Source organism: Anser cygnoides, chromosome 16 (assembly GCF_040182565.1).
Source record: "Anser cygnoides isolate HZ-2024a breed goose chromosome 16, Taihu_goose_T2T_genome, whole genome shotgun sequence".
NCBI lineage: Eukaryota > Metazoa > Chordata > Aves > Anseriformes > Anatidae > Anser > Anser cygnoides.
Window position 1 is genome coordinate 15,361,372 of NC_089888.1, and position 12,498 is coordinate 15,373,869.

A 12,498-nucleotide genomic window follows, 5' to 3' on the forward strand; every position below is an offset into this window, starting at 1 on the left:
GCACTTTTAAGTCTCTTTTTATACAGCAGAACCTCCATTCCCCTGAGAGCCCCAGCAACCTTCTTCACTTTGAATTCCCCCTTCTCAAACACGAATAAGTAAAACTGGACCAGTTCCACGGTGGCCTGAATGTGTCAGCCGGCCATGCTTTACTAGATCAAAAAGCAAGCAGTAATTTTTACACAGACAAAAGCTCGACTTCCAAGTTCTTCCAAGTCTAAGTACTGTTAGCAAATGAGGCATAAAATCCAAGCAGCCATCCCTCCACCTATGTGCTCCAACAGATTTCAGAGCTCACTCAGCCCTCGGTGGCATTTTCCAGGTTGGACAGTGAGGCCAGGCCAGGCCTTCTCTGAATCCACACCATATAGGCAAAGTGGAGGAAGGTGAGGCTGGGACAACATCTGCAGTCACAAGAGATGCTATGCAACTTACTGGTGAAAAAAAATAAAACAACCAAAAAAAAAAAAAAAAAACAACAAACTAAATGAATTACCAAGCGGGCTCCTGGAAGGAACATCTCGTCTCCTGCCCAACTGTTGCCATGGCCACCAGCTCAATGCTGATCTAAACTGAAGCGGGGAGAAGCAACATGCACGTTCTTCCCTGGCTCGGTGCTCCCAAGCCCCTTTCCACGGCTGCAGGCTGCCCTGACAGCTCCTCCAACGGCACCGGGCACGTGCAAGTCGATGGCTGCTGCTCGTTCCTCTGGAGCTCCCACTGCTCACATCTCATGTGACTTCAGATTTGGAGCGCTCTTTAAACAAGGGTGCAGCGAGGCTCTGCTTGTGCAGAGAAAGCATATGTGCTCAGATTCTTAGGCATTGTATTTATATTCTTTCACAGCAGACAGGCTTCAGTACGGAAGAGCCTGTGAACCACTCACCCAAAGCCATTGCACCTATTCTACCCTTCGCCCCATCCTACCTGGGAGCACTCTGAACCTCTGCAGAGACGGAAAAGATACAGAAAGAAAGATGGAAACAAGATGGTATAGGGAGGTGTTTTTCAAACCCATTATCTACCTTTCTTAAACCAGAAAAATGACTCTCTAACACTGCTGCCACTTCTGAGATAGCAAACTTAAGTGACAACAAGGTAAGATTGGTAATTTTTATATTTATAGACTTTAAGATAACATTAAAAGTCACAAGGAATCATGCTAGAGCAGTACAGTGACATGTGCATGCCTAGACGGGGTGTACTTTCAGTGTCCTACATCAAGAGATGGGAAAAATACAAACTGTCTTCTTAGGACCGTTTTTTTATTTTCCTGTTCTGCACAGACTTGTAGAAGGTCTTCTGGAATTGTCTACATTGACAGACTTCTTATTAAAAGATACCATGTGGTGTTGACAGATCTACCCCCTAGCTGCACCACTGGGGTAACACAGCTGTGAGCGCCTGTCCTGTGCTATGCAAACGCTACAGGCACAGCAGCCTCTGGCAGCTGAAGAGAAGGGTAAAGATACTGGCTGCAGATCAACATGCTGAGTGGAAGTCAGCAAGGTAATCTGGCATGGTAAATGGAGACTGTGCTTTATAAAACCCACCACATAATCTCAGTATTGTGCTCTGCCTAACAAAGAACGTGTCCTCTGTCCTGGAGGCTCGTGGTGCAACCGCTCCTCTGAAAGGATTATTCCTATAGCAACCAGAGTGCTCATCTCCACACTACTCTGAGATGGAAAATCTCCCAGAAAATGACCACAGCTTTGCCACGACCCAGGCCCAGTAGGGCACGGGTGCTGTATCTGGGGCAGCAGTAACACTTGGTGATTTCCATTTCCTCACAACACAAATACACAGAGCATGCAGACTCCTCTTTTCCTAGTCAGTGAACCAGATGGGATGTGACAGAGCTGCATCTATTCAGCAGATCACATCTCACCAACAAACTGCCTTTCAGGAGACCAGCCAATCTGCAGCCTGTTGTGGAGCCTTGGCAGAGAGCAGTCTGCACCTCACAGCACACAACGACAAGCTCTGGTGAAAGGGTAAAGGGCACTTTCTGTCAAATGGGCATATTCAAGCTCCTATTGATTAAACCTTCAAAGAAGTTAAAATGAACATACGGTTTTTCATTTCTGTCAGCGTTACTGATAGGCCACGAGGAAGCTACCCACAGATCCTTGGCTCCTGCACACGTCTTACCTGACAATCGAAGTCCTGGAAGTTGCGAGCTGCATTCTGTTAACAAAAAAAACAGAAAATAGACTTCAGCACAGTACCCCAAAACACAGACCGGCACTACCATGAAGGGTCTCCTCAGAAACCTCGCCTTCAGCATGGTCTGGCCAGACTAAAAACAAACGTGAGACTCCCACAAGAGAACTCCATGCAAGTTTTGCCCACCGCTATTCATTGAGTCCTCTGGGGACTACCCCAAGTGAGCATCTGGGGACTCAGATGAGGGTTGAGAGCATTGGAGCAGGAACAGATACAACCCAAGAGGAACCCTGACCAAAGGCAGGCTGGTTTTTGCCTGGTCCTGGTACCCTTTATTAATTTGAATTTAAAACTCTTTAAAGGACTGCCACTAGAATCACAGGCAATGAGTGCAAGAACACAAGCTTTGTGGTCAGCTACTCTGCAGTGGCTGTTGTTTGCATTGTTTCATCCCATGGCAAATGCAATGTCGCTGCTGAAACCGGAACACATGGGAACTGGGGTAAACAACCCAAAGCAGACTTTTCTCAGATGGTGTCACCACCCATACATGCGAGTATACATTTGGTGTACTGCAAGATTTAAATTCTGCAGTAAGTTGTCTGTTCGTGTGCCTGCAAAGCTTCATGAAATCCAGGCTCTGATCACAGGGGAGGCTACACTTCTGAGTGCTGCACAAGGCTGGGCAAATTATCCAAGTCAGCATACTATCTTACACGTTATAGGCATAGCACCTTAGTGCTGAAATTACAACTAGGACCATATATGAGCAACACAAGTACCCTAAATGCTGGCCGAGTACCCTAACTCCCCTCCACATGTAAGCAAATGACCCTGTTTTCCTCTCCCCAGGCTTTGTCATAGTTAGGAAGAACACGGGTTACTAACCACATTCTTCAGTTTGTGATGTTCATATTTTGGATATCTGCAAATCTGATGTAAGAATCCCCAGGTGTTAAGTACTGAACTGTGTTAGATATTTTGAACATAATGTGGCACAAAGCGTCAGATCCTCAGGATGGAGACAAAGGAAATATAAATCAGCCCTCTCATTTCAGTTTGAAATCCTAAATTAGCTGAGATTTCTTGTCTATGCTTCTTTCCCTGCTCTGTTAAACACAGCCAGTAGTCTCCTAATCTACCAGGTTGTAAAGAAGAAATTCAGTTGACAGTTGACCACGGCCACAGTGAATAAGGACTACAAAAAAAAAAAACCACAAACAAAAAAAACCACTTTATGAGGAAATGAGGAACTTCTGTACCCAGCACTGGACTTGGATGGTCCACAGTAAGTGAACTGAAGGCTGATCTGAATATCTGCTAAGAAAAGTGGAATTCTTGGGGGTGCAACAAATCAAAGAATGAAAGCCTGTAACTGTATTGCTCATTGTCCAAGTATACCAAGATGCAGAAGTAGCATTATTGCTGACATGTCCTGACTCCTGGATATTTGATTTTAACACATCAAAATCTGACTTTAAAGCACTGATCTATCAATTTTCTCAACTTTCTCGAGTCTAAGATGAAGACACATTTTCCATTTCTCTGAAGACGTCATGTCTGTAGCTCAAAGGCAAAGCACTAGCTGGAATTATGAAAGGATATTCCTTAGGCTGAATTGGAACCTCCTGAATTAAGTTGTTGAGTTTCAGTGACTCTTCACTGAGGCTATATTAATAGGAGTCAAAGTTGCCAGAATACTAAGCAATGAGAAGTAGTAGAAAAGTTTTGAATGAAAATTAACATAATGCAGCGCTCTTGGTTTTGTTTTGCAAACCATCTTTGCTGAATAGTTGTTACTACTATAACTGTTAGCCTGAAGACACTGGAACTAAAGGTTAAGATGTAAAAACCATACACTATCCCATTTTGGCAGCAAATTTACACAACCACCATTCAGGATCTCTAAACATCCAGCAAGAGCAGGAACTGGTAAGAACCTGAATAGTAAGTAAGTTTTCTATCAGATTACAGACAGTATTCTCTTCTCTCTTTCAGCTAACTGCAAACATTTCAAGTTGATTTTTTTTCCCCAGTATAAAGGCACTGTACTTTAGTGAGCCTGAAAAAGGTGAACATATATAGTTGAAGTCTAATAGCAAATGCAGGGAAGTAAGATCCATTAACTTACACACAAATGTCACAGTGTATTCTTTAAAAGTCAGGCTCGTAGATTTTTGCTGACTTATATCTGAGACAAAACAAAGCCAGGGCTCAGTGGTCCCCAGTGGCATTTCCTGGCTCACACAAAGTGACCAAGCTATTATCCATTTCCACATCCCAGTCATTTCCACTGTTTGAGCATTAAGATGCCAGAGCTCCTTTTCTCTGTACAGCAGTCTGAAGAGTTCATGAGCACTCACCCATTAGCAACTTAAGAGTCTTACTGTACTATTTCTGGCCATTAATCCCTGCTGGCTCATGAGATCCTCTCTCTAAATTGGGTTGGTCAGTAAAAATATTAGTGAACCGCCAGCTCAATACTTCTTGGATGCTGATACGCTGCACAGAACAGCACATTAGGGCACCACACCCATATGCTCCACAAACAATGTCTACGAAGCACATACATATTACCTAAAGTCTGAAAGCATTAATGAGGACCAGAACTCAGAGATGGTAGTTCCTTGAGACATTTCTTTGGTTTAAAGAAAGTGCAAAAAGCAGAGCCACAGCACTCTTCTCATCCCTGTACAGTGCAGAGTACAGTAGTTCTGGAGCCACTCTACATATTTTTTTTCCTACCGAGATGGTATATATTTTCTGTAACTTCAAAACAGAGTCAAGGAAATCAAATGCCACTTCAAATGTGCCCTTCTGTTTGTTGGTTAACAACCACTGGGTTGTTTAGGTAATCACTCCGCATTTAAACCAGAACTGTCCCAGCTGTTAGCTAAGAGAACTGGCTGTGCAGATGACAACACAGCAGGGACTTGATGGGACTGATCAAGCAACACCTGACAGAGACTGAGTAGTTAATGGAGACCAAGAAGTGAAAATCACTTTGTTATGAAACACTTCAATACTTCCTACTTTGGTTGTTTCATGTAACCAAGGGAAACCTACCTGCTTGAACTCAGACACACACAGACAATCCTAGGAGAACCATAAGCAATAGGTAGCACATTACATTTGAGAAATTTGTCTCCTATAAATATTTTTCTCTCATTATGGAAACAGAAACTGTTTTCAAGGTCTTTCTGTATTGTTATCTGCTGGTCTACACCTCTGTTGTTCTTCCAAGGATCACCCTCCCTGGAAAGATTTTAAAACATTATGTTCAAGCTATGGTGGAACCTAGTAGTAAGCACTAGACTATAAGAATAGGCAGCTGGATTGTAGATTTCAGCTATATTTTTAGATTTCTGAGATATTAAACAGGTATGCTAGCACTCTGAAGAAATTGGCAAAAACTAAGCAGCACAGACTAAAATGTAGCAGAATTCCAGACATTTCACTCGTCTTTGGTGGAAGTCTGCAGTCATAGAATCATAGAATATCCCGAGTTGGAAGGGACCCATAAGGATCATCAAGTCCAACTCCTGGCACCACACAGGTCTACCCCAAAATTCAGACCATGTGACTAAGTGCACAGTCCAAACGCTTCTTAAATTCAGACAGGCTTGGTGCAGTGACTCCTTCCCTGGGGAGCCTGCTCCAGTGTGCGACCACCCTCTCAGTGAAGAACCTCTTCCTGACGTCTAGCCTAAACCTCCCCTGCCTCAGCTTAACACCGTTCCTGCGGTGTTATGTCTACACAGTGCAGTCTTCTGTGTGTACACGAGTGGCCAAAGTAGGGTTCTCATTCAGAAGCTACCATATCCTTTGGCAGAACAAACTGGTTCTTGAAATCAGACATTAAACAGCAAAACACTGCTTCACATACCATGAGACTCTTTGACTTGGCTGTTAGATATGGGAAGCGACCAAAAACTATTGGTCATAATCACAATGTTCAGACACAAGATTCTCAGCCTTCTTGGGATGGTCCACAATGACTTAGGAACTCAAAGCAACAGTTCATGGCAGAATAAAGGCAGGCTTGGGCTTTCCTAAAGCCCAGATGGCTGTCCTCCAGTCCACAGAAGATAGAGTGAAAGGATTAAACAGCTGCTGCAATGCAATGATTTTCCAAAGTCTCAGTACTGCATGAATCAGAACTGCTATGACTAGACTCCGCAGATATTAATAAGAAAGGGCTCTCCATCAGTAAATCCACTAAGTCCTAATTTGCATTTAGGGCTCAAAACAAAAATGTATAATTTCGAAAGAAAAAAGACTTTAAATAAAAAAGTTAATTAAAAAAAAAAAGTGATACAATCCAAGGTTTCTCTAACAAGCTTGAGCTTTGATATCAGAGGTTCTACAGCTCGGCAATGTCAGGAATGGTGTCACCTTTCCATCTCCTGACCTGCCTTTGTAAAACCCCAGTACAGGAATGATGCAGTTTGCCTGAGACTCCAACTTACTTGAACTGTGGTCTTTCTTTCCCTGAGTCTTTGGAAGGGTATGTGATGGTGGATCACTAGAGCTGGGGAAGCAATTCATGTTTTTCAGTACTTAAGGTACTTCAAGCTGTCAACAGACAATCAGGGCTCCTTGCCAGACACAAAGTCAGCTGGAACACACCTGCGAGAGCAAAGGAGCAGCTAGCATTACCTTATCATTCAGAAGTGGTTTGATCTCTGTCAACTGAACGTCCTGTAGTTCATCCATGGTGCCGTACGCAGCGTCGCTTAACACTCACAGCAGCAAAGGAGCGATTCTGAAACAAAGGCATATATTTAGAAACAGAATTACGAAAGATGTTAGCCAAAAGAAAGCTTTAAGGTCTTTTCATTAGACTTGCATATGCCCAAACTGAAACCTGAAAGCAGCTGGTTCTCAGTTCAACATGAAGTACCTGTAACAGGAGAATGCAAACAGCCATGTTTGCACTCAGCGTCTCATTTTGCTATGCCTCACCTTGTACATTGTCTTGCCCATTGTCCCAGAAAGCTCACACCTTTCTCTTCAGAAAGGCTGGGTCCATTTCCACGTGTTGCTGGTACTCCAGCCACAGTCTGCCTGGAAATGACTGGATCAGAAGAATGATAAAACCGCTCATGAATACTGACACTGCCAGAGTGTTCTATGAAGGGCTGATGGTGCAGATCATGTCGCTGCTTATGAAAGCTGTACATATTACTGAAGATGAAATTAAAAAAAAAAAATGTCATGGGCATAAGCAGGGACAAGAATAGGCACATGGTGGGCTTCCTGGATGTTAGCCGAGCGCCCTAGAAAAAGAGTCTTAGGTGCCACCACAAATCAAATTCTTTTTGCAAGATTATATACTGCCGCTAACCACGGAAGAAAAAGGTGGAAAACGAGTACTGCAACTGTGCTTCTAAAGCCACCGTAACTCCACACAGAGACTGCCCAGAAAGGAGCGCTTCTCCTCACACCAAGAGATGTGCAGGGCTGTGAATTCTTTTCATCCCCTTTTGTGCCAGAACTAACATTGGTGTGGCTGAAGCCAGTCTCGCAGAACACAAATCATTATGCCTTTTCCCTCTGAAAATCAGCCATAGCAACACCTGTCTCTTTTAGCTCCTTTGCCTCAGGAAACTAAATTAGTTGTCTTTTTCTCTCTCTTTTTTTTTTTTCTGGCTAGAAAACATATCAGTTCTGAGACTACCAAGAAACCAGGTAATTTGCAGGTAACGTTTCCCTTATCCCACATTGAATTTTCACTTGGAAGAACAGTAAAAATAGCTATATGGATGGACTATAGCTCACAGAGGAAGTCTAGTTACTGTAATTCTTGTGAGGAGTTATGGAGATCAAAAATATTTTATTATAGCAACTTCTATGCACTCTGGAATTGATAAAGAGCTCAATATATACCTGGTTCTCCCCAAAATTCAGGGCAAGAATCCCATTACTTTACGAACACCAAAGGAGTTTCAAACAACCATCACAAAGCTTAATTATCCGGAGAACTTATTCCTCTCTCAGACCCCTTTGAAAAGCCATCCACTGGATGTGATGGCTGGCAGGATGGCGGTGCTTATTTGCTTATTCTTGGGGTCACTCAGGAGAGCAAGAAGTCTAACTGTACCCAGAGGGACACTGCACACCCCAATCACCTCTTTCTCTGTGTTTTTCTACACAGGGGAGTGGTAAGTTGTGCTCATTTTGCAGCTCGTGAGTCTTAGGCTCACCCCTAGCATGTTTGCCTAAAGCAGCGTCTACAAAGAAGCAGGGAGCCGGATAATCACCCTCCACTGAACTTTGTCAGACCAAAGAACAACTCAGAGCAGCAATTGCTATATCTTATATTGCTCAAAGATACTTCTGCTGAAGCTTCACAAACATTCCTCCAAGTTTCCCCTGAGCTACACCATGAGCACCAACTCCCAGGAAGCCCCGGGATGCTCTCTGCATAAATCTGCCCTGGGATCATTTGTTGCTGCTACAAGCATGCTACCTGAAGTGCTTATGGTCTAGAGAGACATTTTGTAAATCACATGCACTACGTTGTTAATCATTTGTTACGATAAAAAACTAAGATGTTCAAAGCAAAGATTATTAAATGCTTTTATCTCATCAACCTCAGTTTCATACTTGGTCTCTAGATGAGACTGCAGTGCACACAGTAAACAGCATCACACTGAAACTAATCTGATGCTTATCTTCCCGGTCCACTACTGCTCTAAATATTTTTTGTGAAAGTAGGGTCTCTTGGGGCCAACACAGGTGACTACTGTGTTCCCTCTGTGTTGTACCTACACTGCACATTGCTCCTTTGTTAAAGCAAGCTGGGCAGTAGCAAGAAGGGATGTTGTTTTGGATGCTGGGCTCAGAATTTGGTGAAACTTCCTTGAGAGACATGAGACAACCTTCCTTAACATCAACCAGGCTCAAATAATCGCAAAAACTCCTGCAGGGGAGCATTCTGGAGGAGTAAGAGAGACTCTGCAATGAGTCCGCAGCACAGTCAGCCTGGCAGACTATGGCTCAGAGCAGGCTGTTCCCCCAGGCTGCAGGAGCGAGAGCAGGACCTCCTGCAGGGCCAGAGGGGACTGAATGCTGAAGTGACCCATAAGGGCACCAAAATTACCAACTAAGACTGAAATCCTACAGAAAGGTTAAATTTGCACAGCCACAAATGGCAAGATGGTTGATTTCATGTCTAACCCTTTTTATTCTAATCTGTTCTTCCAGCAAATCGGAGCTTTCTTCTGCTTTTCTAGAAAATCAAAGCTTTTCAAAGGCTTTTGAAGGAAAGCTGCTGGGAGTCCCTGTCACTGCTTGCAGCAGTTTTGTTTGTTTCTTTCTTTCCTTTAGATTACTGAACTTTCTGGAAAACAGCTGTCGCAGCCTCAGGACTTCAATCTGAATCTGTTCAGAGGATATTTTGTAGGCAGAGGCACAGATGTTCTCCTCCCAGCGTCTTAGCAAGCTGAATGTGATTGACCTCAACCACATCTGGGTAACTGGGTTTTACAGCACGAGATCTTAGCGGCTCTATGTGATTATACACTACACCTTCACCTGGACACCATGCTATGCTACCAGCAACACAGCTTTTCGTTTGAAACATGGCAAAGTGGCACACTTGTCCAAAAAAAAAAAAAAAAGGTCACAAACATTTCTCAAAAGAGAGTGGTTTGTAAGCAGAGCAACCTGGCAATGCACTTCTCCAAATGCAGGGGCAAAGGGAAGGGGGGGTATAGGAGATCTGGGCTATCCTCTGCTCCAACCACATTAAAGATGCCTCATAAGTGATCTGATGACACGTCTGCCCAGGAAATAAGCAATTCTCCCCCTTCACTCCTCCTGTTATTTAAAGAAACAAACATGTCATTTCATAAGCAGCATAAATATTCACAAAATACAGATGAGCTCTGTAGAAGACAGTCTACAAGCAAAGTAAAAGGTTTGCCCGGAGTGATCCACGTATAAATCATACATTTTTCTATAAATGTTCCAGTACCACCTACTTTGCAAGTATTCCTCTTGGTTCCATTTATATATGGCTATAAATACACTCAAATAGCCCCAATTTAAACCATCCAAAGGCTTCCGACTGGAATAGATTCCATGCTCTTTGAAAACCAGTAATACAAGAATTGAGGAAAGACTTTTGGTGAATAATTAACACACAGCCTAGAAATCCGGGTAGGACACAGAAGGCTGCAAAAAAATAAGGCAGGTGGGACACAGAAAGAAACCATCTATCTATAAATACGATCAGAAATATGTGCTCACATGCTTACTCCAAGATAAGGGTGCTCTAAATTTACATCGTTTCAATATATAGAAAAGGAAGTTGTGATAAAGTGAAGAGCATGACTAGTATCGATGTGCACCCACACTGCTAACAGTACAACGGCTCTGCCTACGGGTACGCAGGCTCCCGTTTCCATTCAGCAAAGTTCTCGGGGTGCTGCTCCCCACAGGGTTACAAGCTGGGAGTCTGCAAGGGCTGGACACAGCTGCTGGGCACCGCCTTGAACCATCTCTCCACACGCTCTAGGAACTCCATACAATAAAATTTTGTATGCAGAGGGTGAAAATTCACGTTCGTTCATCTTAACATGACTACAGCTTCTGATTTATTAACTCGATAACCTGTTACACTCCTGCTTTGTATGCTAACCACACTGAGGGAAAATTGTACAAGACAGCTATCAAGCTATGATACAAAACATGGCATTAAATACACCTAAACATATGCTCCCTTGTTTGCACCTAGCAGAGGCTGGCTGGAAAATCTCCTCTCTAGGGACTGACTACACTTAGAGTCATGATGAACTGGATCAAGTTTCCAAGAACCGCGCTCTGACACAGCTACCCGCTCCTTACAAGACGGAAGGAAGAAACACTGCTCCTGGGGGTGCAAAGGAGGACTAGAACAAACCCCCAGTTTGCAGCCAGCGTCTGAACCGAAGTAAACCACTCATGTCCCTCATGTTCACAGCTCAGGTATTTATTTAGCTGTGTGTGTTGCATAACTTTTTACTACATTTTGTTCCTTTCTCCAGTGAGGTGACTCCTGCCCACGCCTCTCTCTGTCGTGTACGCGCTGGAAGACAAGCTGTATGGCAAGGCTTCTCAGCTCGGGCGGGCAGACCTCAGTCTTGGCATACTGATCCCAAGTCAAGTATGTTTCACTGAGGGCCTCTGAGGCCCTTGAGTGGTCCTGTTACCTTTCTCGTCAGTCCTTTATAAGCCTCGCAACAGCAGCGTGCTTCCTAACCACCTGCACAGGCCGCTGTTCTCTGTACTGAAATGCTGGCTGACATGGTAAACTTTCAGCAAAACAGGCAAGGGGGCCAACGTCGCTTTCAAAATATTTTCCTAGGTTACTCACTTTCTGTGTTTCAGCTCATGTATTTTTGGGAATGCACCACACGGTGCTCCAAGACAAACTGTGAGCCTGGGGAGAGAAATCGTGTTCTGCTTCAGCAGCACTGTGCCAGCTCCTGCACACGAGCAACAGCAGCTTCTCACCGCAGCGTATTTTGACATCCCTTACACCTGGGCCACACCCAGCACACAAATGCCAGCTACAAAAAACAGGTCCTAAGGAGTTTAAATCAGACCTACATTTAACAGTGGTTTGGCAAGGAAAAGGTTTGTGACTAGCTTTCCATTAATTTTGGAAAAAGCAGCCGATTTCTAACTATGAGAAGTGTCACGCTGCCACATGCGTATCTAAGCTCAGCTAGCAAACATCATCCTCAGTCACCATTTGAATTTGTAGGCATTGAATAGGGCTGATTAAGCAAGAATGCAAGAAAAATATTAAAAGTCCTCAAACTGTTTTGGGTTACCTGGACCAGTGTCAATAAAGCTGCTGAAACTATGCTGAGCTCCCTTATACAGTACAGTCCCAAAAGCTGTAAAGTGCAGATACACAGGGAATGAACTGGAATGCCAGAGTACTGCTGTGAAAATGATGCAGATTACTGACTCCAGATGAGCCTTTTCTGCTCATGGTATATCTCTCTCAAAAGCTTTGCGGCACTTCCCTTTATAAGCTGTTCCTCTCATCAGAGATGAAATAAGCAGAAGCTATTGCTACCCACAAATAGGTCTTGTGCAGGTAAGATCTCATGTTGCAGTGATCTTGAGACAGCAGGAAACTGCAAATCTCATTTGTATGATGTTTCCACATCCCTTTTTTCCTTCAGCGGAACCACTCTATAACACAATACCCGCATTATCCAGCAGCTCACAGAACTCAAACTAAAGCACAGAGGCATTTTCACCTGTTCTGTGGTTAAGGACATATTTGTCCTCCAGCTTTATGTCTTACTTCATTCAAACTGGAATCAA

The 12,498-nt window shown here is 43.7% G+C and overlaps 1 protein-coding gene across 3 annotated transcripts in view; it reads right to left on the reverse strand.

Moving 5' to 3' along the window:
* NDRG3 (NDRG family member 3) overlaps positions 1 to 12,498 on the reverse strand; it is a 60,566-nt gene that overhangs the window by 28,506 nt on the left and 19,562 nt on the right. For 2 of the 3 annotated variants that reach the window (XM_048048906.2, XM_048048905.2), the window contains exons 2-3: positions 6,829 to 6,934; positions 2,155 to 2,190 (exon numbers count right to left, since the gene is read on the reverse strand). In XM_048048906.2, the coding sequence (XP_047904863.1) occupies positions 2,155 to 2,190; positions 6,829 to 6,885 (93 nt within the window). In that variant the 5' untranslated portion in view covers positions 6,886 to 6,934. Of the gene's footprint in view, positions 1 to 496; positions 536 to 2,154; positions 2,191 to 6,828; positions 6,935 to 12,498 lie in introns of those variants that run through there. The other variant, XM_048048907.1, reaches the window with a different exon arrangement.